General features: G+C 37.6%; 1 protein-coding gene across 4 annotated transcripts in view; it reads left to right on the forward strand.

The window, feature by feature from the left end:
* dync2h1 (dynein cytoplasmic 2 heavy chain 1) overlaps positions 1 to 26,946 on the forward strand; it is an 82,663-nt gene that overhangs the window by 22,076 nt on the left and 33,641 nt on the right. For all 4 annotated transcript variants that reach the window (XM_059533937.1, XM_059533939.1, XM_059533938.1 and 1 more), the window contains exons 28-63: positions 42 to 174; positions 760 to 877; positions 975 to 1,087; positions 1,803 to 1,916; positions 2,021 to 2,165; positions 3,356 to 3,561; positions 3,856 to 4,038; positions 5,004 to 5,186; positions 5,286 to 5,509; positions 6,117 to 6,226; positions 6,311 to 6,510; positions 7,384 to 7,648; positions 8,303 to 8,510; positions 9,341 to 9,470; positions 9,547 to 9,702; positions 10,952 to 11,211; positions 12,281 to 12,527; positions 12,603 to 12,754; positions 13,342 to 13,486; positions 13,906 to 14,008; positions 15,070 to 15,231; positions 15,349 to 15,470; positions 16,435 to 16,683; positions 16,763 to 16,871; positions 16,964 to 17,077; positions 17,665 to 17,807; positions 17,876 to 17,957; positions 18,030 to 18,190; positions 18,264 to 18,401; positions 18,464 to 18,577; positions 19,359 to 19,519; positions 19,811 to 19,934; positions 22,724 to 22,845; positions 22,922 to 23,008; positions 23,865 to 23,991; positions 24,149 to 24,290. In XM_059533937.1, the coding sequence (XP_059389920.1) occupies positions 42 to 174; positions 760 to 877; positions 975 to 1,087; positions 1,803 to 1,916; positions 2,021 to 2,165; positions 3,356 to 3,561; positions 3,856 to 4,038; positions 5,004 to 5,186; positions 5,286 to 5,509; positions 6,117 to 6,226; positions 6,311 to 6,510; positions 7,384 to 7,648; positions 8,303 to 8,510; positions 9,341 to 9,470; positions 9,547 to 9,702; positions 10,952 to 11,211; positions 12,281 to 12,527; positions 12,603 to 12,754; positions 13,342 to 13,486; positions 13,906 to 14,008; positions 15,070 to 15,231; positions 15,349 to 15,470; positions 16,435 to 16,683; positions 16,763 to 16,871; positions 16,964 to 17,077; positions 17,665 to 17,807; positions 17,876 to 17,957; positions 18,030 to 18,190; positions 18,264 to 18,401; positions 18,464 to 18,577; positions 19,359 to 19,519; positions 19,811 to 19,934; positions 22,724 to 22,845; positions 22,922 to 23,008; positions 23,865 to 23,991; positions 24,149 to 24,290 (5,552 nt within the window). The remainder of the gene's footprint in view (positions 1 to 41; positions 175 to 759; positions 878 to 974; positions 1,088 to 1,802; positions 1,917 to 2,020; positions 2,166 to 3,355; positions 3,562 to 3,855; positions 4,039 to 5,003; positions 5,187 to 5,285; positions 5,510 to 6,116; positions 6,227 to 6,310; positions 6,511 to 7,383; positions 7,649 to 8,302; positions 8,511 to 9,340; positions 9,471 to 9,546; positions 9,703 to 10,951; positions 11,212 to 12,280; positions 12,528 to 12,602; positions 12,755 to 13,341; positions 13,487 to 13,905; positions 14,009 to 15,069; positions 15,232 to 15,348; positions 15,471 to 16,434; positions 16,684 to 16,762; positions 16,872 to 16,963; positions 17,078 to 17,664; positions 17,808 to 17,875; positions 17,958 to 18,029; positions 18,191 to 18,263; positions 18,402 to 18,463; positions 18,578 to 19,358; positions 19,520 to 19,810; positions 19,935 to 22,723; positions 22,846 to 22,921; positions 23,009 to 23,864; positions 23,992 to 24,148; positions 24,291 to 26,946) is intronic.

The following is a 26,946-nucleotide window of genomic DNA, read 5'->3' on the forward strand; positions in this document are numbered from 1 at the left end:
CCTGTGTGTGTGTGTGTGTGTGTGTGTGTGTGTGTGTGTAGGGCCATCATGTCAGACGTCCAGAGGGACAGCAGGGTCACGTCTCTCAGCACTCGAGCAGGAATCAGGAACTCCCTCGTCACCATCCTGGACCAGTTACAGCGCTGCCAGAAATCCCTCAACGAGTTCCTGGAGGTGAAGCCTTTCAATATGTAATCCAACTATTTATGTGTGTTAAATATAGTTAAAAAATTAAAAAAGAAATTAGTGACTGATAAAAAAAAAAGATACATATATAATTATTATTACTAATATATGCATATATATATTAAAATATATAATAGATTAAACATGTTAAATATATTAAATAACATATTACCATCTTAGCAAAAACATAAAAAGCTATGAAAAAATAAAACAGCAAAAATAACAAAAACAATAAAAATTAAATTAAATTTATGCATTTAGCAGACGCTTTTATCCAAAGCGACTTACAGTGCATTCAGGCTATCAATTTTTACCTATATTATTATATTTTTATCTATAAAAGGCACTGCGGTAAAAAAAACTTGTATACAAACAAAAATAATTTTTTGTTAGTTTTGCTGGTTTATTTTACTTTTATGCACTTATGCTTTTTTTGCTTTTCCCATGTCTATGGTATGACGGTAGAAATAATAAATATAAAAATGTTTAAATTAATATAAATATAAAAGTATGTTAAGTTATATTTTATATTCATGATTTAATATTTTAATGAGACTTTCTTTCCGCCTGCAGGAGAAGCGTTCTGCATTTCCTCGGTTTTACTTCATTGGAGACGACGATCTACTGGAGATTCTCGGACAGGCCACAAACCCTACTGTCATACACACACACCTGAAGAAACTCTTCGCAGGTAACACACACACACACACACACACACACACACACACACACACACACACACACACAAGCAGCTGCATGTAGAGACGTGGGGTGACTGTGTGTTTAAGGCATCAGCAGTGTGGAGTTTGATCCGAGTTTTCAGAGCATCACAGCCATGAAGTCCCAGGAGGGTGAGACCGTGCCGCTCCAGAACACCGTCAGCATCTCCAACGACGTGGAGGTCAGAGGTCATGCTGTCTGTGTGTGTACATGACTGTAGTCTCGTGGTTTAGGCTTATGGTGTGACATGCTGCTAATTAAATTACATTATATAATTGTGTGTGTGCATTTTATATTTGATTCATTTAGATTTAATATTCCTTTAATTTTTTGAGGTGGTGTCAGGTTTGAGATATATTTAAGAATATTTTATATATAAAAACTTTTTAGTTATTGATACTTAATATTTTATTCTTATTCGTTTTGTGGGTTGGTGTCAGTTTTGATATATATTTATATATTAAATATTTTATTTATAAACATTTTATATTTAATACTTTTTTATTTAATATTTAATTTTGTGGGTTGGTGTTAGTTTTGATATATATTTATATATTAAATATTTTATTTATAAACATTTTATATTTAATACTTTTTTATTTAATATTTAATTTTGTGGGTTGGTGTCAGTTTTGATATATATTTATGTATTTTATATAGTAAACATTTTATTTTTAAACGTTTTAAATTTAATTCTCTTTTATTTAATATTTAATGTAATGGGTTGGTGTCAGGTATCTATTTATAAATATATGTAAAACCTGACACAACATACAAAATTAAATTAATATTAAATATGAAAGAATAAAATTGTTTTTCATATATAAAAAGTTTAATATATTAAATATACTGTATATATTTTATTGTTTTATATTTAATATGTGGGTTGGTGTCAGGTTTGGCTGAGCGCTCTCTCCACAGAGATGAAAAACACTCTGAAACATCTCCTGTGTGACTGTGTGGATGCTGCAAAGAGAGGAAACGTGGATCCCACGCGCTTTCCTGCTCAGGTAACACACACACACACACACACACACACACACACACCTCTTCAGAAACACCCAGAAGTCTGTGTGTTTGATCCCAAGTGACTGTGGAGTGACTCTGTTTCCAGGTTCTGTGTCTGGCAGAGCAGATCCAGTTCACTGCGGATGTGGAGAACGCCATCCGACAGCAGAACCTCCATCAGCTGGAGCTGGAGCTCACCACCAAACTGGAGAACTACATCGGCGTAGACACCAACATGGACGACACCGCAGGTACACCGACTCTATCATATCATATAGAGACTGCCATACCGATGATAAGCTCTGGATGTTTTTACTCAATAAGGTACAGTCAGTCACACAGCAGGAATAAACACAGCAGCAGTAGCCTGTTCTGTGTGTCTCTGTGTGAATGAAATCAAATATCTGACCAACACCTGACTCTGTGTGTGTGTGTGTGTGTGTTACCTCACTTTACTCAAATCTGCTGAAAGTGCTTTCAGAAGTTGTTCATAAATACAATTATAACTTCATATTTACATCTAACAGTGCTATACATTTTAGGTTTCAGGTTACAGTAGTAGATTAAACACTAATGGACATGTTCAGGTTATATTTTACACCAAAATCAAACTAAATAAAAAAAAATCTGTATATTTTGCATTAAGAAAGTGAAGCCTATTTTCTAATTATTATATATTTTTTGCACTGTGACAGTATTTTACATGAAACGCACCACTGCATCTTGGAAAGAAAAATGGAATATAATTATATATTTATACAAAATGTCCCCAATTCCTTTGAGGATGTCATCAAACATGATAAAAATTACTTATTTGTCATTTATAATTATGTAATTAATTAAACTGTTATTTAATATAATTATAATTATATTAAATAAAAGGTGTGAGGTGTGTCCTCATTTTAAAATAGTGAATGTGTTTGTGTTTAGATGGCACTGCTCTGTCTTTTTAATTTCTTTAATGTTAATTTTATTGGGAATTTTTTTCAGACTGCAGGCAATTTTTGAAGGAAGCCTTTAATTTTTTGGCTGCATGTTTACAGCGTTCGCTAACTGTCAGTTTAATCAAATGAATAAAGCGATCTGAATAGCCATAAAGCTCTTTAGTCCATTCATGAGCTCAGGGGTTTATTCACTGCGATCCGCTATAAATTCAGGTTAATGGAGCCTCTGATGACTCTCACTGTTAACGGTGATTATGTTTAATTCTGCTTCTAAGTCACTCTGGAGAAACTGCTGCTCCATTACAAACACTTCCAACCTGTTCTTTATACGCCTCTGTTTGATAAAACACATTACAAACTCTCCACCCCTGCTCCCAATCTAATCTGTGCTTCAGACATGTGTGTGTGTGTGTGTTTTTGAGGACGTAACCAACCCCTAACACGATCAGACATTAGCTTTAGCCGTTTAATGCAAGTCTGATGGTTTTGTCTCGCAGAATCAAGAGTTCTGCAGTTGAAACTGAAGGCTCTGATTCTGGACGTGATTCACAACATCTCAGTGGTCCAGAGTCTGAGAGAAGCTCAGATTGATAACACCGATGACTGGATCTGGAAGAAACAGCTGCGATTCTACCTGACCGCAGACCAGCGCTGCTCCATACAGATGGTGGACGCAGACTTCAGCTACACGTATGAGTATCAGGTGATCAGCTCAGTGTTCAAGACACAAAGAAAGTAGTGTGAATGAAACTGTGCTATTTTGAATTTTTTTCAGGATTCACAGATGAACAGAAAGTTCAAATGAACAGCGTTTATTTGAAACAGAAATCTTTTAGTCACTTTAGTCAATTTATTGCATCCTTGCTGAAACTCTTACTGATCCCAAACTTTTGTACAGTGTTTTAAACGCCGATGTTGTTGCACGTTTCATATTTATCCACAAAGGATGCCATCAGTCTCATATGATAGAAATGGACTCTCTTTCTCATTCTCTCAGGGTAATGCTCCTAAACTGGTTCACACACCCCTGACGGATAAGTGCTATCTAACACTGACACAGGCCATGAAAATGGGTTTGGGCGGGAATCCCTACGGCCCGGCGGGAACCGGGAAGACTGAGTCCGTCAAAGCCCTGGGAGGACTGTTCGGAAGACAAGTGCTGGTCTTCAACTGCGATGAGGTACACACACGTTATAAATAACCTGTGGGTCTAGATAGAAATCAATAAACCGGATCTTTGTTGGTCTGTAGGTATTTAAGATTTATTTTGAAAGAAGTCTCTTTTGCTCACCAAGGCTGCATGTATTTGATCAAAAAACAGTAAAATCTGTGAAATATTGCATTTTAAAATATATCTTTTTCATTTGAATATCTGTGTATTTTCAGCATCATTCAGTGTCACATGATCCTTCAGAAATCATTCTGATATGCTGATTTGCTACGCGAGAAACATTTCTGATTATTATCAAAACAGTTGTGCTGCTTCATATTTTTGGAGAAACTATGATGCAGTTGTTTTTTTTAGGATTCTTTGATGGATAGAATGTTTCAAAGAACAGCATTTTTTCGTAATAGAAATATTTTGTAACATTATAAATGTCTTTACTATCACTTTTGATCAATTTAATGCATACCTCAATGTATATATGTATATATATATTTTTTTTTCTGTGTTTACTGACCTCAAACAGACTTTTGTTTTGTAATAAGCCTTTAAATTTAACATTATTTTTCAATTTAGACCGGGTTTCCATGGGTCTTTAAAAGTCTTACATTTTGTTGTATCAATTTTAAGGTCATAAAAAGTCTTTAAGGGTCCAAGAAAGTCTTTATTATGATTTCATTAGGTCTTAAATTTGGGGACAGACCAGAATTGCCATACGGCTTAATGTGACCATTAAACTTTAAAAGCCTATGATTCATTAAATAAATATGAGCGCTGCATGTCTCAGTGTAAGTGGGTAAACTGCTATATTCCTGCCTTTCCAAAAGCGCCACCTGCTGGCAGAAATTGAATGTGCATTTTCAATCACAATGCAAGTAAACCAGCTGTTGATTCTGTATTACTGCATTAAGCTTTATGTACAGCAGGTGCTATGTATAGCAGAGGTTTCATGTGTGGAAGTGTCTATCTCTGTGTTTTAGGGTATAGATGTGAAGTCCATGGGCCGGATCTTCGTGGGGCTGGTGAAGTGTGGAGCGTGGGGTTGTTTCGATGAGTTCAATCGTCTAGAAGAGGCTGTGCTCTCCGCCGTCTCCATGCAGATACAAGCCATCCAGAACTCACTGAAGAACCACGGGACCATCTGCCAGCTGCTCAATAAAGAGGTGAAACACACACAGGCGTCAAAATACAACACCGGCGCAAGAGGTTTTAAACTCAGATGTGATGGAACAGAGGGAAGACTGTGTTGTGTGTGTTTTCAGGTGGAGTTGGACCCAAATTCGGGCGTCTTTATTACTCTGAACCCAGCGGGTAAAGGATACGGAGGAAGGCAGAAGCTTCCGGATAATCTGAAGCAGCTCTTCCGACCGGTGGCCATGACGAGTCCCGATAACGAGCTCATCGCTGAGGTCATCCTGTATTCAGAAGGGTTTAAAGAAGGAAAGGCACTTGGACGAAAATTGGTCGCTATATTTAATCTGGCTAGGTAGGGTGTGTTTGAGACCTGAAGAGACCAACTTTCTTATTTATACAGTAAAAGATCTGGGGCAAAAGTTTGTAAGATATGAATATTTTTATTCAGCATGGACACGTTAAATTGCTCAATGCATTTATAATGTTAATGATATTTCGAATAACTGTTGTTCTTTTGAACTTTCTATTCATCATCGAATCCTGAAAAATAAAACAAATCTGTTTCTACAAAAATATGAACTGTTTTCGACATCGATGATAATCTGAAAAGTTTCTTGAGCAGCAAATCAGCACATTAGAATGGTTTCAGAAGATGCTGAAAATACAGCTTTGATCACAGAAATTAATTACATTTTACAAAATATTCACATAGAAAACATTAATTTCTAATTGGAATAACATTTCACAATTTTACTGTGTTTTGGATCAAATAAATGCAGCCATGGTGAGCGTAACTATTTACAAAAATGTACTGAACTCAAGCTATTACGCAACAGCCGTGCATATATAATTGTAATTTTAATTTTACACTGTTGTTATGTTTTTAATGGGTGGCCCCAGATATCCACTGATCTAAGAACTGTTCTGGTGTGTTTCTGTGTGAATGTGTTTGTGTGCAGAGAACTGTTGACGCCGCAGCAGCACTACGACTGGGGTTTGCGTGCGCTAAAGACGGTTCTGAGAGGCTGTGGCAGTTTGCTGCAGTTACAGAGACAAAACAACAACCCCAGTACGACAATCTCATTTCACACAGACTTGATCAGTGACCTGTCTGGGATCAGTTCAGCTTTATATTCTCTCTCTCTGTCTGTAGTGAAGGAGAGCGGGATAGTGGTTCAGGCCTTGAGGTTGAACACCATGTCAAAGTTGACGTTTGCCGACAGCTCTCGGTTTGACGCTCTGGTCAGAGACGTGTTTCCTGGAGTCGACTTTAAGGACGTGGAGTATGAGATGCTCAGATCGGCTCTGCTGGCTGTTTACGAAGAGGCACGGCTGGAGATCATACCCAGTCAGGTAGCTGCCTATCACTGCTGATTTACCATCATTCTCCATGTTTATATGTGCACCCATAATGTGATTATTTCTAATAAGCAGAGTAAGGGCTTTACACATTACACGAGCAAACCGCTTCACTCCCGTTCACATGCAGTTTTTATTATTCTGATTATTTTATTTCATTATTCGCATTAGTTTGATCATTTGAATGTACATAAGGCAAAGTTTAGATGCAATATAATCGCATAACGAGCGTGCAACTAAACTTAGTCATTGAGATACTGTTATAGTTTTTTTTTTTATAACTATTTTGAATTTTTGTGTATATATATATATATATATATATATATATATATATATATATTTATACATATATTTATACATATAATTTAAGTAAAATTTTAATTAAATAAAAAAAAAGCCTTTATAATTTTGTCATTTTTATTTATTTTTAAACATCTGTTTATTTACATACCTATGTAGTTTTATTAATTTTTTATAAATTGTAAATAAATATTTAAATTAATTTAGTAAATATATTTATTAATTGTAATTCAGTTTTATTTTTTAGTTATTTTATTACATAAATTTAAACTAAATGAAAATGAGTGGTTGCATGTTTTTTTTAATTTATTTATTTATAAAACATTTATTTTACTTAATGACATTTTTTTATGATTTTAGTTAATTGCAGTAACCCTGTACCCTACATACTACACCTTAACCAACACCTTAACAACATCATATTGCATTTATTTACATGCATTTGGCAGATTCGTTCACTTTGCATTCAAGATATTCACTTTATCAACTCGTGTGTTCTCTGGGAATTGCACCATGCTCTACTGCTTGAGCTACAGCAATGCAGCATTGAAATGCATGTGTGTGTAGATGAAGAAGGCTCTGGAGCTGTACGAGCAGCTGCGGCAGAGGATGGGTGTGGTGGTGGTGGGGCCCAGCGGGGCGGGGAAGTCCACCCTGTGGAGGATGCTGCGGGCGGCGCTGGGCAAGATGGGCCGCGTGGTCAAACAGTACACCATGAACCCGAAAGCCATGCCACGCCAGCAGCTCCTGGGACACATCGACATGGACACACGAGAGTGGTCCGACGGGGTTCTGACGTCCTCCGCACGACAGGTGGTGCGAGAGCCACAGGGTGAGGACAGATACACACCAAATACACGCTCAATGAATGCTAAATACACGTTAGCATTCACAATGACACTTGATACACACCTAAACAACAAATACACTCATGAACACAAATACAAACAAAAACAAATGCACGTATTAATATGCTAAACAAATGCTAGATGCATGCATTAACATGCTTAATGAACACCAGATACACACATTAACACAATATATTTTTAATAAATATAATAAACACAATTTATAATAATAATAATCCTTTGTATAAATATATAATAAATACGTGTAAATAAAAAATAATACATTATATGTATTATTGTTGTTGTTGTTACTGAATAAAAAATATTAAAATAAGCATTATCTGTAATATTACTTACTAAAGAAATCTAACGTTTAAATGAAATGTGTTCTCAGTACTAATATTTAATTTCTTAACCTCTTTATTTTTAAATCAAGTTTATAATCAAGTGTTTATTTGGTTGGAAAACTACAGGAAGTCCTCAATAAAGCTTCTGTTTTGCTGTCAACCGCAAGTTTAGAAGCACTTCTCATTGCAAATATCGGAAGCCGGTTCAACTTTACAGACAACAAATATACACACATGAAAGGAAGTTTAATTGAGATTTCTGTCGGCCTGATGTCGTTCTCTCTCTTTCAGAGGTGAGCTCGTGGATTATATGTGATGGAGACATTGATCCGGAGTGGATCGAGTCATTAAACTCTGTGCTGGATGATAATCGCTTACTCACGATGCCCAGCGGTGAGAGGATTCAGTTCGGCCCCAACGTTAACTTCCTGTTTGAGACCCACGATCTGAGCTGCGCCTCACCAGCCACCATCTCCCGCATGGGCATGATCCTCCTCAGGTGATGCTCCTGAACACACTTTACATGTCTGTGGCTCAGTGGTAGAGCATTGCGTTAGCAGCGCTAAAGGTCATGAGTTCGCTTCCCAGGGATCACAAATACTGGTAAAAAACTAAATAAATTATAGCCTGAATTCTCTGTAAGTCGCTTTGTATAAAAGCATCTGCTAAATGCATAAATCTAATGTAAATGTCACATTTTTATAAAATGTTCAGACTTTTAACATTATTTTAATTAATCCAATATTTGTTTTTACATTTGCGTTTCTACATTTTTTTTCATTACATTTGTTTCAATTCAGCTAGTATTTTATTAAATAAGTAAAATAAAAATTTTACATTACATAAATTTTTTAGCATTTTAATTCAGTTAGATTATTTAAATAAAAGTTTTTACATTTCTGTTGTGCTTTTTTTAATGACGTTTTTAGCAATTTAATTCAGTTTATTTAAATTAACATTTGCTTTTTACATTTGTTTCCTTTTTTCATTACATTTTAACGTTTTAATTAATAAATTAATGTATTTTAACTTTTTTCTTTACATTGTTTTTGCTTTTTAATTTAGATTTTTACATGTACTTTTTTTTTGCAAATTCAGTATGCAAAAATAAAAATAAAAATTAAATAAATAATAAATGAAAAAACATGTAATTTACTTTTTAATCCAGTTAAACTGTTTTAATGAATAAATAAACATTTTTTTTTTTTCATTATATTTTTAATTCAGTAAGATAATAAAAAAAATAGATGTTTTATTTTGTCTTTGTTTTTAGCTTTTGAATTGCGTTTCTTCAGTGTTTTGATGTGGCCCTGTGTGTGTGTGTTGCAGTGATGAAGACACTGACGTGGGCTCTCTGGTGAAGTCCTGGCTGAAACGGGAGGATGAAGACAACAGAATGAATCTGGAGAACTGGCTCAATGATTATTTCCACAGAGCTCTGGACTGGGTTCTCAAACAGGTCCTGTGACACACAGTCGTGTAACCCTGAGCCTTCATGCTCACAGCATCATAAACCACCGCATTTCTCTCCGCAGAGTGACTTTGTGGTGGACACCAGTCTGGTCGGGACGGTGCTGAACGGTTTGTCCCATCTGAGAGGGGTCCGAGAGCGAGGACAGTTTGTCGTGGGACTCATCCGTGGTTTGGGAGGAAATCTCCCGCTCAAATGCCGCCAGGAGTTCGCCAAGGAGGTCAGCACTGCCCTGATTCATGGGAAATGTAATTTCATGCCTGCTCAGCCTTGCCGCCCGTCATTAAATTTAGTCGCCGCTCCCTTAGATTCACGGTTATGACCAGTCGTAATTTAAACCTTGAGTTTTAAAGAAGCAGCAGCGTCTCTCTGATGTGAAATGGTCAGGAATCACAGTCTAGATTTGATGTTGTCCACTCTTAATGTCACTTTCAGCAAAAAGAGTCATAATTTAGTTTTCCTGGTCCTTTTCTTTCCTCTCTCTGACCAGTAGAAATAAACAGGTGGCTTTGCTTCGGGACATTTAATACTTCTCCATGTAAATGAGCTGTAAATGTGGTTTAGTTCACATTGCATTGTATCAGGGCGGGTTAAGATGCTGACCATTGAGCAGGTCAGTGGTTCTCAGTCTGTTTATCTTCCAGTAATTCTGCTGTAATCAAAGCTGATTACTCTTTATTAAACTCTTTTATTAACACAAACTGGGAGGTATATGAAATGATTCAGACACACAACCACATTTTGTTTTGAAGTCTGAACAACTTAAAAAAACAAAAAAATTATAAACATGAAATGTTATTGTTTAAGTTTATATTTTTATCTTTTTAGATTTTTAAATCATTTAGATTATTGTGATAAACATTTTACATGCACTTTTTGTAAAAAAATGTGTAGCATGTTGATTCACTTAGATATTTGAGAAAATAAATTAATATTTTTTTAAACATTTTTTCATTACATTTTTAACTTTTTAATTCAGTTACATTATTTTAATAAATAAAAAAGCTAAATTATAGATTTACATTAAAAAAAAAACATTTTTAGCATTTTAATTCAGTTACGGTAAATATTTTAATAAACAAAATGTGACTTTTTAAGTTAAATTTTAAGCTAAAATTTTTTTTAATAGATACTTTTTTACATTTTATGTTACAGTTGTAGCATTTTAATTCAGTAAGATAATTTTAATAAATAAATATAAGTTTTTTTTATCACATAATTGAAATGAATGAACAAATGGCTAATACAATTAAATAAATAAAAATAATTCCTGTGGCACCCTTTGAAGTTTGCCAAGACCCCCAGTCTGAGAACCACTGGAGTAAGTGTTGAGGCAGTCATATGTTAATGAGCCCTTGATTGGGATGGGATCATCATCAAGTCATTTTTGCAGTCCTGTGTAAGTATACTTCAAGAAAACATGCATTCGAGCACATCATGTGTGCTGTGATACTCTAAATGTGTGTTAGGTTCTGAGTTGGGCCAGAGAAAGTCCTCCTGACCCCCGCAAGCCCCTGGACACGTACTATGACTCTGCGTCCGGCCGTCTGTGTGTGTATGAGCTGCAGCGAGGGGACGGTGTGTGTGTGGACGACCTCAGTAACCCACACAATCTCCCCGTCATACACACACCCGACACACAGCGCGGACTCGACCTCTTCACCCCGTGGCTCTCGTCCAATCACAGGCAGCCGTTCCTGCTGGTGGGGCCAGAGGGATGCGGGAAAGGGTACGACACACACATAGATGTTCTTGCTAACTAAAACTGAAGGTATCAAAAAACATTTTTGGTAACTGAAATGAAGCTGAAATACAATAAAATATAAATGAAAACCATAGAGTAAATGAAAATCAGAAATTTAGCAACTAACTAAAATATGTTTTTTTAAATATGCAAATTAGTAGTAATATGCAAATTACTACTGCTCCACTGTTTGAGCTACAGGAAATTGCTGACTGAATATAAGAAAAGCTAAAAGTACAGTAAAATGTAAAAAAAAAAAAAAATGAAAATATAAAAGTAATTACTATTTTAAAAAAATTAGTAAAAGCCATAATGGTATTTAAATAAAATTAATACACACACACACATAAAATGACAGATTAATTCAGACCAGGATTATTATAGTTGACTAAAACTGAAATTATAAAAATACAACAAACACTAACTTGAAATAAAATTTAATAAAAAATAAACACACACGTTTTTCTCATATTTCCTGTCAAATTTTCATTTGGTTTAAACTTGATGTACTAAAATAATTAAAACTAAAACTGGAAAAACAAAAGAGTAAAAAACTATATATACATTAAAAAAGAAAAAAATGGTTAAATATGGCAAAAACATCAAACTACTTTAGTCATTGCTAAAACTTTAACTAAAATTAAAGTGGAAATTAAAAGAAAAATATTCAAAATATGAATAAAGAGTATTATAGTATGATAAAAAAATAATGTACACACACACAAAATTATATTTAACGAAAACTAAAACCATAAAAAAAACATTTTGGTTACTTAAAACAGACTTTAATTTAAAAAAAAAAAAACTGTAAAAGGCAACATTTCTCATAAAAATTTAGTCTAACTTGATTCACTAAAAAACTAAAAATTAACTTGAAAACAACAACTATATAGATTAATTTTTTTAAAAAGTGAATAAAATTGTTCAAAAACTAACAAAATTACTAAAATTGAAGTGAAAATTAAAAAATGAAAACTAAATCAAAAGATTGATAAAAACTATAATAGTATTTGAATGATTCAGACGTGTGTGTGTGTGTGTGTGTGTGTGTCAGGATGCTCCTGCGCTGTGCGTTCTCTCAGCTCCGCTCCACACAGGTGGCTGTCGTGCACTGCAGCGCTCAGACGTCCTCCCGTCACGTCCTGCAGAAACTCTCACACACCTGTCTGGTCATCAGCTCCAACACGGGACGTGTGTACCGGCCCAAAGACTGCGAGAGGCTGCTGCTGTACCTCAAAGACATCAACCTGCCCAAACCTGACAAGTGGGGCACCAGTAACCTGATCGCCTTCCTGCAGCAGGTCACATGACACACTCTTTTTACTGCAAATCAAGGTGTCTGTGCCATTTCAGTTTCTCACAGTCGTCTCCCACAGGTCTTGACATATCAGGGCTTCTATGATGAGAACCTGGAGTGGGTCGGACTGGAGAACATTCAGATCGTGGCGTCCATGTCAGCAGGCGGCGCTGTGGGGCGGCACACACTCACGTCACGCTTCACCTCCATCGTGAGGATTTCCACCATTGAGTGAGTGCTGATGTTCACACACACACACACACACACACACACACACACACACACACACACACAAACAGAAAGACATACACAGACACACACACTCACTCACTCAATCACTCTCTCACACACACAGACACCCACACACACGCGCACACACACACTCACTCAATCACTCTCTCACACACACACACAGACACACACACACACACCCACACACACGCGCACACACACACACACACACACACACACACAAACAGAAAGACATACACAGACACACACACTCACTCACTCAATCACTCTCTCACACACACACACAGACACACACACACACACCCACACACACGCGCACACACACAAACACACACACACACACACACACACACAAACAGACAGACATACACAGACACACACACACTCACTCAATCACTCTCTCACACACACAGACACGCACGCACACACACACACACACACACACACACACAAACAGACAGACATACACAGACACACACACACACACACACACACAAACAGACAGACATACACACACACACACACACACACACACACACACACACACTAATCCATCTCTCTTGTAGTTATCCAGACAGAGAGCAGCTTCAGACCATCTACAGCGCATATCTGAAACCCGTGCTGCAAAGGACTCTGGGTAATGATCCGACCTGGAGCTCTGCAGGGAAGATCCACCAGCTCGCCAGCTCATTGGTGCAGGTGTACGAACAGGTCCGATCTGATTGGTCATTTAAAAGTGTCTGTGTAAAACGTATGCAGTTATTAGATTTTTGAATGAAATCTTTTCTGCTCATCAAGGCTGCATTTATTTGATCATTAATACAGTTAAAAATTGTGAAATATTATTACGGTTTAAAATAACAGAGTTTTATGTGAATACATTGTAAACTGTAATGTATTTCTGTGATGCTCCGCTGTATTTTCAGCATCATTCCTCCAGTCTTCAGAGTCACATGATCTTCAGAAATCATTCTGATATACTGATTTACTGCTCGAGAAACATTTCTGATTATTATCAGTGTTTTTGTAACATTATAAATGTCTTTACTGTCACTTTTGATCAATGTAATGCTTTTATTTCTTCAAAAGAATGGTAAGTGTGATTTGACTGGTGTGTGTTTGTGTTTCAGGTGAAGGCTAAATTCTCCGTCGATGATTACAGTCATTATCTGTTCACCCCATGTTTGCTCACACAGTGGGTCCTGAATCTTCTGCGATACGACCTGAGCGCAGGTGAACTCATCAAACCAGCACAGTTCACTAACACATCCCAAAACTGCCATCTCAGTGTCCCCAAAAACACAGTAATGAAAGAAGCCATCGGCTCTGAACTACTGAACTAAAACCTCACAAGTCACCGATCTGAAACGTTTTAAAGGGCCACAGCTCCAGCTCACAGCTGCCTGATGATGTCAAATGCTCACATTCAGAATTTACTTTCACGTTTAAGCATATAGAAGATGATTCTTATAGCTCATACAGTTAAGCATGACACTAACAACGGCAAAATCATGGGTTCAGTTCCCAGGCAATGCATGAACTGATAAATTGTGACCCTGGAGCACAAAAGCAGTCTGAAGTCTCTGGGGTATATTTGTAGCAACAGCCAAAAATACATTGCATGGGTCAAAATTATTGATTTTCTTTAATGCCAAAAATCATTAGGATATTAAGTAAAGATCATGTTCCATGAAGATATTTAGTAAATTTAATACTGTAAATAAATCAAAACTTGATTTTTGATTAGTGATATGCATTGCTAAGAATTATTTTGGACAACTTTATAGACAAAAAAGACACCCTCAGATTCCAGATTTACAAATAGTTGTATCTCAGACAAATATCGTCCTCCTAACAAACCATAAATCAACGGAGAGATGATTTACTCAACTTTCAGATGATGTATAAATCTAAATTTAATGACTGGTTTTGTGCTCCAGGGTCACAAAAGTGTACCTTGAATGCAGTGTAGATTGCTTTTGATAAAAGCATCAGATAAATGCATGCATGCAAATGCATTTATAGGAATTAAGTGAATCATTTCTAATCTTTTGGAATGATCTTCCTGTCAGAAGTACATCTAGGATGCTCTAAAATGTTGTCTAGGTAGGAGCTCTTAACCTATATAGTGACTAAATAATGTATTATTACACATGCAAAGGTGTCTTTAAAGGTTTTGATTTATGGATGCTGATTAGAATTTGCTTAATTCATAAACAGTAGAAGTCTGTGTGGTTCTCACTGTGATGCAAAACACATTTTTACTGTGTGTGTGTGTGTGTGTGTGTGTGCAGGTACATCGGCTGTAGATTCAGTGCTGGAGGTGGTGGCGTACGAAGCCCGGCGTCTGTTCAGGGACCGTATCGTGTCCTCTAAAGATCTGAATGTGTTTGAAAACATCCTGTCCTCCGTCATCAGGGGCGACTGGGGCTCGGATGCACTCGACAACATGACAGGTCACACACACTCACACTTAATGCTTTCATCCATCTCAGTGCATGCATTAAATAGATTCAAAGTGACAGTAAAGACATTTGTAATTTCACCAAAGATTAAGTTGTGATTTACTGCAGATACATACTTTGTAACGTTGGCCGCGTCTCACGAGGGCCGTTCTCCTGGTCAGCCGCTCCCGCCTCACGGCAAACCGCTCGGACGTCTCAACGCCGCTGACCTCACTGAGATCATACACAAGGTAAGACAGGAAATAACATGAGAACACATATTCATAGCTAAAGCTTATATCACTAATTATATATACATTTGATCAGTTATTATTTTATTAATTTGAATAAATTAAACATTCATCTCATGCTTTTAATTGCACTTATTATCTTTTTGAAATTGTATTATTTTATTTCATTATTTCATTTGATTTAAATAATTAAATAAAACAATGTGTTTGCTGTTTTATTTATTTAATGAATTTATTACATTTTATCTAAATCATTTATCTTGTTTTGTATTTATTTTATTAATTTATTAAAATTGATTTATTAAATTAAACAATGATTTCCTTTATTATTTAATTAAGCTTCTAATTGTATTCATTATTATGTTTTAATGAGTAAAATTTGATTTTAATAATTTATTTTAGTTCATTATCTTGTTCTCTATTTATTAGATTTTTTTATTAAAATTGTTTATTAAATGAAACAATGATTTAATTTATTTAATTATGCTTCTAATTATATTAATTATTATATTTCAATGTATTTTAAATAAAATAATTTGTTTTAGTTTATTATATTGTATTTAGTTTATTAATTTATTAAAATTGATTTATTAAATTAAACAATTATTTCATTTATTTAAGCTTCTAATTATATTAATTATTATATTTCAATGTATTACTTTTAAATAAAATAATTTATTTTAGTTTATTATATTTTGTATTTAGTTTATTAGTTTATTAAAATTGATTTATCAAATTAAACAATTATTTCATTTATTTAAGCTTCTAATTATATTAATTATTATATTTCAATGCATTACTTTTGATTTAAAAAAATTATTTTAGTTCATTATCTTGTTTTGTATTTATTTTATTCATTTATTAAAATTGATTTATTAAATTTATTAAATTTAATTAATAATTTAGCTCATTATCTTTCTGTTTTGTATTTTTACTGTATTAATTTGATTCTTGTTTTCATCAGGGAATAGTTCTGTACGGCCGTGATAATCGTGAGCTGGACATCCTGTTGTTTCCGGAGGTTCTGGACTACATGTGTCGAGTGGACCGTGTCCTGAGCTCTCCGGGCGGGTCACTGCTGCTGGCGGGGCGTAGCGGCGTTGGTCGGCGTACAGCTACATGTGTGGTCAGCCACATGCACGGGGCGTCACTCTTCACCCCCAAAATCTCCCGCTCGTACTCGATGAAACACTTCAAATCTGACCTGAAGACTGTGAGTCTGTCTGTCTGTCTCAGTCTCTCTGCTGTAATGACACAAGGCTCTCGCTCAAACTCTCTTTCTCTGTCTGTAGGTCATGCAGTCGGCCGCTGTGGACGGACAGCAGGTTGTTCTGTTGCTGGAAGATCATCAGTTTGTTCATCCTTCCTTCCTGGAGATGGTCAACAGTCTGTTGTCCTCAGGTCAGTCATCATTCATTTTATCAGAACACTCTCCTTCAAGCTTTTTGCTGCATACAGTGTCATTCCTACATTGTGTTTAATGTCAATGACAGGTGAAGTCCCAGGTTTGTACTCCACTGAAGAGCTGGAGCCTCTTCTGTCATCTCTGAAAGATCAGGCATCACAGGATGGATTCACCGGGCCAGTTCTCAACTATTTCTCCCACCGTGAGTATACACACACACTCACAAACTGTTTCATATTGCAACATTTCTGTAGCTCATGAACTGATAAAATGCATACCATGAATGCAATATAAACTTAAAGTCTCTGTGGATAAAAGCATCTGTCATATGCATAACTATAAATGTTTAGGTGGGAGACATTGACTATATGTTATTCTTTGATCATGCTTTAACAAATTTAATAATTTCATTAATTTGTATTTTTTATTGTTAAATTTTGATTTTATTGTTACATTTTATTACAGATATTTAATTGTATTGTTTTATATTATTTATTAATAGATGCAATATTGGTCATTTTGAATATAAGCATCTGTCAAATGGATAAATGTAATTTTTTTATATTTTTATTTTTTATATAAATATAGCTGAAATAATAAAAAAAAAGTTAAATGAAAAACTTAAACTTAAAATTTTTAAATGTTGCCTGAAATAAAATAAGTGTAAGTAAAATAGAAACTGAATTAAAATTAATGCAAAAAAACCCTAATAATTACTAATAATAAATTTTACTATAACTAGAAAAAAAAGCTAATTGCATTATATATAAATGACACTGTTTTGTGCAGGCGTTCAGCAGAACCTCCATGTGGTTTTGATCCTGGACTGCACTAACGAGCACTTCACCATTAACTGTGAGAGTAACCCCGCCCTCTACAGGAAGTGCTCAGTCCAGTGGATGGAGGCCTGGTCCGACAGCAGCATGAAGAAGGTGAGCAACCTTTGACTCACAGCTCATTCATTCAGCACCGTCTCTATGATCATGTGACTCTCCTTCAGATCCCAGAGATGCTGCTGTCAAGGATCAAGGAAGCAGAAGACGAGAAAGATGGAGGCAAACAGAAGAAGAAGAAGAAATCTGGTATGATGTTGAAGAGAAGTGTGTGTGTGTGTTTGGCTGTACGTGGATGTTAAACTGTTGGTCGTGTTTCAGGATCTGTGCACGCAGAGCTCTATCGCTCCTTCCTGGCGATTCACGAGTCGTGTCGGGATTTCGGAGCCACACCTAGTCAATACCTGAGCTTCCTGCAGGTGTACCAGACCATCTACAGCTCCAAACGGACAGAGCTGACCCACAAACAACAGCACCTACAGGTCAACACCGAGACAAGAGCTCAGATTCACAATCAACTCACATGCTAATGTTTTTGTACTTGTGTGACCGCAGGCGGGCGTGGCCAAGCTGAATGAAGCCAAGGCATTGGTGGATGAGCTGAAGAGGCGGGCGGCCGAGCAGAGCAGCTTACTGAAGACCAAACAGACCGAGGCTGACGCCGCCCTGCAGGAAATAACCTCGTCAATGCAGGTGTGTGTGTAGAAACTAACACGTGAAGCTCCCCGAGTGTATTAACATGTGATGCGTTTCAGAACGCTAGTGACCAGAAGACGGAGATGGAGAAGATCAAAGAGAGGATGGCACACGAGGTCTCCAAGATCGAAGAGAGGAAGAAGAAAATAGACGAGGAGCTCCGAGAGGTTCAGGTGAGCACAACTAAACTAAAAGTCAAACAATATATATATAACTAATATAACCAAATATAACTAAAACTAAATAAACTGAAACTAATTATAAATGTATAGACATTTTTAAAAAGGACTTCTAAAACAAAACAAATTACTAAGACTTTTTTTAGGGAAAAAAATACTTTTGATAAGTAATATTTAAAATAATAGATTCTTTAAATATTTAATATAATATATTTTTTGAATATTTTAATGTTTGAAATTAATTATTTATTATTTAAATTATTTTATATTGATTATTTCAATAAAAATTATATTTATATGATGATTGTGAATGAAATTATGTATTTTTATATAAATCTGATCACATAGATTTTTGGATTGTTTTATATTTAATAGTATTTAAATTTTGCATTCATATTAAATTTGTCTATTTTTCAGTTTGCAATTTATTCTTTATTGGTGTTGACTATATCACTGTTAGTTTTAGTTTTTAATTAGATTTTGCTTTTATTTTATAGTTATAGTTTTTATGTGCATGCATTAATTGATAGGATTTAAACAAATCTTTAACAATATTAAATGTATCAGGGATGTCGACTCATCACTTGTGGCATTTTAATTCATTTTAGTTTTAAAGTCATGAAGTGTATTTTATTTTCAGTTTGAGATTTTTTCCCCATCTTTTGATTTAATCTGCGTTTCATTATTTTCTAACAGCAGTCCTGATCATATGAACACACAGTTGTCTGTCTGGTGCTCTTAAAGCTCAAATTAAACATGTTATGTGTGTGCTCAGCCCCTGGTGGACGAGGCAAAGCAGGCGGTGGGGAACATTAAACCAGAGTCTCTGTCTGAGATCCGCTCGCTGCGCATGCCGCCCGACGTCATCAGAGACATCCTGGAGGGCGTGCTGAGGCTCATGGGAATATTTGACACGTCCTGGGTCAGCATGAAGAGGTGAGAGAGAATCTGTCATCATTCACGCTTAAACGGCCGTAACCGAATGAATTCTGCCTTTATTGATGGTGTTTATCTCTTCCCGGGAAATTAAACGGTTATATCACTTATTAAACCTTCACACTCTTCAGGCTAAATGAATCCAATCTCATTCTAGACTAATTAATGCTTTTAGTTTAGTGCATTTTCATTGCAAATAGCCGTGTGGAGACGTTAGGTCATTTGCTTTCGGTTAAAAACATTAAATTAGTTGAATAATTGAAGAGCTAATGGTGTGTTTGTGAACGGCAGTTTCTTAGCCAAACGAGGAGTGAGGGAAGACATCGCCACGTTTGATGTGCGCAGTATTAGTCATGAGATACGACAGAGCGTCGAGGAGCTGCTGCATAGAAACAAGGCATCCTTCGACCCCAAGGTCAGACACACACACACACGATACAAAACTCTGTTTCACATTGGACATACAGACCTAATTTATGCTGAAAATTTCACTTAAAAAAAAAAACATGCAATTTTGAATTTATTACATACATAGATACATACATACATTTATTATATACATTTGTGACCCTGGAGCACAAAAGCAGTCTGAAGTCTCTGGGGTATATTTGTAGCAATAGCCAAAAAAAACATTGTATGGGTCAAAATTCTAGATTTTTCTTAGATGCCAAAATCATTAGGATATTAAGTAAAAATCATGTTCCATGAAGATATTTTGTAAATTCCTTACTGTAAATATATCAAAACGTAATATTTGATTAGTAATATGCATTGCTAAGAATTTCATTTGAACAACTTTAAAGATGATTTTCTCAACATTTAGATTTTTTTTCACACCCTTCAAATAGTTGTATTTTAGACAAATAGTTTCCGATCCTAACTAGCCATACATCAATGGAAATATGATTTATTCAGCTTTCAGATGATGCATAAATCTCAATTTTGAAAAATTGACCTTATGACTGGTTTTGTGCTCCAGGGTCACATATATATATACAGTACAGACCTTAAGTTTGGACTAGGGCTGGGACAACGCGTCGAGGTCATAGATGACGTCGACGCAAAAAATACGTCGACGGAAAATATGCGCATCGATTCGTCGACCTGTTCTTATTTCTCTAAAAAACTTTGCAAAACGTTTACCTTATGTGCGCTGAATATACGCAATGGCTGGATCAACATTCTGTCCAACGTTATATAACCAATCCAGGGGTTTTTCTGCATTGATCTTTTTTTTTGGCGGCTGTCAAAACCTTATTTGATCGGTGAGTGACAGTGACAGAGCGCGTACGAGAGAGAGCCCCGGCTGCGCGCGCACTCACAGTCTTCAAACAACACGAGCGCTTCTTGCTCTCTCTCTCTCTCTCTCTCTCTCTCTCTCTCTCTCTCTCTCTCTCTCGCTCTCTCTCTCTCTCTCTCTCTCTCTCCCTCCCTCTCCCTCCCTCTCTCCCTTGTGTATATTAATCAAAATCATTAAACACGATAGAAAAAGGGCGAAACACCAAAGTTTCACGTGCGCTCGCGCACTCACAGTCTTCAAACTACACGAGCGCTGTCTTGCTCTCTCTCTCTCTCTCTCTCTCTCCCTCCCTCTCCCTCCCTCTCTCCCTCGTGCGTATTAATCAAAATCATTAAACACGATAGAAAAAGTGCGAAACACCAAAGTTTCACGTGCGCTCGCGCACTCACAGTCTTCAAACTACACGAGCGCTGTCTTGCTCTCTCTCTCTCTCTCTCTCTCTCTCTCGCTCTCTCTCTCTCTCTCTCTCCCTCCCTCTCCCTCCCTCTCTCCCTCGTGCGTATTAACCAAAATCATTAAACACGATAGAAAAAGGGCGAAACACCAAAGTTTCACGTGCGCTCGCGCACTCACAGTCTTCAAACTACACGAGCGCTCTCTCTCTCTCTCTCTCCCTCTCCCTCCCTCTCTCTCTCTCTCCCTCTCCCTCCCTCTCTCTCTCTCTCTCTCTCTCTCCCTCCCTCTCTCCCTCGTGCGTATTAACCAAAATCATTAGACACGATAGAAAAAGGGCGGAACGCCAAAGTTTCACGTGGAGCATTCGGAGATTTTTTTTTCACCATGACAGGCTGCTTTTTTGGAAAAGCACTATCTGTATTAGCTTAAAGCCCTCAAGTTTACATCGGTTACTGTATTCTTTTAATTGCTCTTAACAAGTATTTTGGGTGACCTTTTTGAAAGAAGAAAGAATTACTTTTTTATTGAATGCTAGGCCCTATGTGTTCAGTAAGCTTGTTTCAGTAAGCTATGTGTTTTCAAGGTTTTATTGAATGCTATCTCTATACAAGTGCAAAGTAATGCATTCTTAGTCATTCTTTTATTTTGTAATTTTAAGAGCAATAAACATATATTGCAATGTTAAGGAATTCATGTTTTTTTCATTCAGATTTGTAAATCAACATGTATAAATTGTTAGTAGTCAATTAATGGGGAGATAATCGAAATCGAATCGGTCTGGGGAAAAATTAATCGTTAGATTAATCGATGCATCGGAAAAAAATAATCGCTAGATTAATCGTTTAAAAAATAATCGTTTATCCCAGCCCTAGTTTGGACACACCTTCTCATTCAAAGAGTTTTCTTTATTTTCATGACTATGAAAATTGTAGATTCACACTGAAGGCATCAAAACTATGAATTAACACATGTAGAATTATATACATAACAAAAAAGTGTGAAACAACTGGAAATATGTCATATTGTAGGTTCTTCAAAGTAGCCACCTTTTGCTTTGATTACTGCTTTGCACACTCTTGGCATTCTCTTGATGAGCTTCAAGAGGTAGTCACCTGAAATGGTCTTCCAACAGTCTTGAAGGAGTTCCCCGAGAGATGCTTAGCACTTGTTGGCCCTTTTGCCTTCTGTCTGCGGTCCAGCTCACCCCTAAACCATCTCGATTGGGTTCAGGTCCGGTGACTGTGGAGGCCAGGTCATCTGGCGCAGCACCCCATCACTCTCCTTCTTGCTCAAATAGCCCTTGATACCTTCAGTGTGACTCTACAATTTTCATAGTCATGAAAATAAAGAAAACTCTTTAAATGAGAAGGTGTGTCCAAACTTTTGGTCTTTACTGTATATATATATATAGTCATAAATGACGCTCTTCAGAAAGGTTCATCCAACTAACACTCAAACTCACATCACTTTATGGTGAGCGGTCATCTAATGTCATTGTTGTACTGCAGAACGCCAAGCGTGCGAGTGCAGCCGCCGCTCCTCTAGCTGCGTGGGTGAAGGCTAACGTCCAGTACTCACATGTCCTGGAGAAGATCCAGCCGCTGGAGACGGAGCACGCAGGACTGATGGAGTCAGTGCACACTTCAGCTACCCTCTGCTCACACTCAGACGCTCTCTCACACTGTGTCTCTGTGTTTTTTGTCCAGAAACCTGCGCAAGACGGAGAACCGGAAGAACAGGCTGGAAAAAGAGCTGAACTCTGTAGGAGAGAAAGTCCTGGAGCTGAAGGAGAAGTAAGACGCTTGATATTAGCATTCGGCTAAACTAGAACACAGTCTTTTAATAAGCGTGCAAGTATTTCATGCACACAAAATAATACACTTTTAATTATATTACTAAGATTATAGATTATTTTTTAATTGTGTCATTTTATTTATTTTAATAAAGACTACTCCTATTGAAACTTTCAATTGAAACATTTAAATTATATTTTTATCATTTTTATTTTAGGTTCTTTTTATTGTTTTATTTTATTTAGTTTAAGACTACTAGTGATTAAAACTTTTAGAACAGAATTTATCCATTTTGTTCACGATTAACATGTTTTTTATTAATGAAATTATTTTATTTTAATCGTTTGATTTAGTTTAATTAAATCACTTTTATTGAAACTTTCATATTCAATTAATCAAATTTGGTTGAACATAGTTTTTTTAAAATAATATTCTGAATTATATTGTATTTTTATATTTTTGCACTTTAATTTGAGGTATATATATATATATATATATATATATATTTATAGCTTTCATTGTTAGTTTATTTAGCTTTAGTTATTTTAATTAAACCAAAAGAAAGTGAGAAATGTTACCTTGGCCACTAAATAAGATTTAAAATAAAATCAGATGAATTGAATTTTACTTTATTTTATTTTATTAATGTTTATTTTTTTGTGTTAATGTTTATTCTATTATAGTTTAATTAGTGATAATAACCCTGGTGCATTCTGGGCTTGCGTTCTTCACAACTGATGCGTATGATACTGCCTTTTGGAAGACATTCACACTGTGAGCGTGTCCTAGATGCCTTAGATGCTGTCTAGGTAGGCAGCTCACTAGGTTCTGAGTGTGTGTACCACGTCTTGTCCAGGTTTCAGTGTCGTACGACTGAAGCAGCTAAACTGGAGTCAGAGGTGAGCAGAGCACAAGAGACCATCAGCGCAGCCGAGAAACTCCTGCAGCAGCTGGACGGAGAACACACACGCTGGATCGCACAGGTGTGTGTGTGTGTGTGTGTATGTGTGAGAGAGAGTGTGCTGTATATGTCTAGTTCCTGCTGTTATTACATCTCATGTGCTCATGTCTGAAGACACATGCAGCCATAGAATTTCTTTAAGGCACAAGTGTCTGTCGTGTGTGTGTGTGTGTGTGTAGGTGGATGAGATCAGTGAGGAGCTGGACACTCTTCCTAAGAGAGCTCAACTGTCTGCTGCTTTCATCACATATCTGCCTGCCGCTCCTGAAGACCAGCGGCGCAGCAGCCTCGACCACTGGATGAGCAGCTCAGGACTACAGAGTAACTCACACACACACCCACACACACACACACACACACACACACAGATAGTCCCGCCTACAAACTCACGTCATTAGTCAGAAGTTGACACGTCAAAAAAATGACACAACAGCGTTAACATGCAGACAGAAATCTTTTCCACATTTCCGTTTGACCAAGCAGGGAACTGTTTTTTAGTATTATTTATATTATAGTATTTATCAATTATATATATATATATATGTAAAATATTTAGCTGTTAATTTTATATTTCCAGATATTATGTAATTTTTTTTTTACTTATATTTATTTTCAGTTCAGTTTTAGTAGGTTTTGTACTATACAACTAAAAAAAAAAACTTCACCTAACTGAAATAAAATAAGTTATTAATGAAAAAATTATAATTAATAATAAAAAAGTAAGTTTTCATCTGATATTTTAACTTTATTTCACATTTATTTTTAATTACCAAAAAAAATGTATTTGTTAACAATAAAATATAACGTCTCAAGGTTACGTATGTAACCCTAGTTCCTTGAAGGAACGAGACGCTGCGTCGAAACGCTTTTGGGGAACGTCCCTGACGAGACCGACTCTGAATATCGTGTGCAATCAGTCCATCGGAAAGGCGTGACGTCACGGGCGGGGTGACGTAGCGACCAGGAAGCTATAAAAGCACGTGCCGTGCAGCTGGCTTCAGCTTCGAGTAGGAAAGCAAGCGCCGGCAGGGGTGCCGGGAGTATGGCTCTGCGACGCAGCGTCTCGTTCCTTCAAGGAACTAGGGTTACATACGTAACCTTGAGACGTTCCTTTTCAGGAACTCGAGCTGCGTCGAAACGCTTTTGGGGAACGATGTGCCCACGCTGCCAGACTTCCAAATCCCTGCCTAGTGTGTAGTCAAAAGAGCACAGCTAAGACGAGAGAACAGAAGAGCCCGGCGTGGCTCGCATGTCAAGATCGTAAAATCGGACAAATGTGGAGGGCGTGGACCACCCCGCAGCGTTGCAGATGTCCAAGAGGGACACACCTGCTGAGAAGGCCTTGGAGGCCGCCATACTCCGAGTAGAGTGAGCCTTGGCCCCCAAAGGAGGGGGAAGACCAGAGGACTCATAGGAGACGTTGATAGCCTCGACTATCCAACGACTAAGGGTCTGCTTGGTGGCAGGAGAATCCTTGCTAGAAGGACCGTAGCAAACAAGCAATTGGTCTGATTTTCTCCACAGGGCAGCTCTGTGGACGTATGCGTCCAGTGCTCGCACTGGACACATACAGTTTAGCTTCTCTTGGTCTGGCTCCCGAAAGGGAGGAGGACAGAAGGCCTGCAGTACGATAGGTTGTGGTGTGACAGAGGGAACCTTCGGAACATAACCCGCTCGAGGGTGTAAGAATGCTTTGGCCATACCAGGGGCAAAGTCTAGGTAGGTAGGGGCCACCGAGAGGGCCTGGAGATCTCCAACTCTCTTTAGAGAGGTGATTGCCAGTAACAGGGCAGTTTTAAGTGTCAGATGTCTATCTGAGATATCTTGTATTGGCTCGAATGGAGCTTTACAAAGAGCCTCTAGAACCACAACCAAATCCCAGGGGGGAACACGGGATCGTACTGGAGGTCTCAGCCTCAGCGCACCGCAGAGGAAACGTGTAACTAGGGGGTGTCTACCCACTGACTGACCATTGAAAGGGACGTGGAAAGCAGCTATGGCCGCCACGAAAACCTTTAAGGTGGAGTGGGATAACCCCGCAGAGAGCCTGGCTTGTAAAAACTCCAGAACTGTACCAACCGGGCAGTCTGCTGGGTCAAGCTGGCGGTCTCTGCACCATGACGTGAAGAGCTTCCACTTCAGGGCGTACAGTTTCCTCGTAGAGGGAGCTCTGGATTGGAGTAGGGTCTCAACAACCTCGGTTGAGAGACCAGCTGCTAATAGCTGTGCCCCCTCAGGGGCCACACCCACAGCTTCCACAACTCCGGGCGAGGGTGAATTATCGTGCCCTGCGCCTGTGAGAGTAGGTCTGTCCTGATCGGTATCTCCCACGGAGAGCCGTCGAGGAGCGAGACTAGATCTGAGAACCATACTCGGCCCGGCCAGAACGGGGCTACTAGTAGTAGACGGACCCCGTCCCGGCGTACTCTCGCCAGAACTCCCGGGAGCAGAGCAATAGGGGGAAAAGCGTACAGACGAAGCCTCGGCCAGGTCTGTACCATATTGTCCAGTCCCAGAGGAGCTGGATGAACTAGAGAGAACCAGAGGGGACATTGCGAGGTCTCCTGAGTCGCAAAGAGGTCCACCTGGGCTGTACCAAATACTCTCCATATGTGCTTCACCACCTCGGGGTGAAGCATCCATTCCCCGGGCCTCGGCCCCTGTCTCGACAGTATGTCTGCTCCCACATTCAATCTCCCAGGAATATACGCTGCTCTGATCGAGAGGAGCTTGCCCTGGGACCACAGAAGGATCTGGTGTGCCAGCTTGTACAAGGGGCGCGAACGCAGACCCCCCTGGTGATTGATATAAGAGACCACTGATGTGTTGTCGGTGCGCACCAACACATGGTGACCTCTCAGGTCTGGGAGGAAATATTTCAATGCTCGATAGACCGCTAGTATCTCTAGGCAATTGATGTGCCATGTTAGATGGCGACCACTCCACAGACCGCGGGCAGGGTGGCCGCTCATGACCG

The sequence above is a fragment of the Carassius carassius genome, chromosome 41, assembly GCF_963082965.1.
Source record: "Carassius carassius chromosome 41, fCarCar2.1, whole genome shotgun sequence".
Lineage (NCBI taxonomy): Eukaryota > Metazoa > Chordata > Actinopteri > Cypriniformes > Cyprinidae > Carassius > Carassius carassius.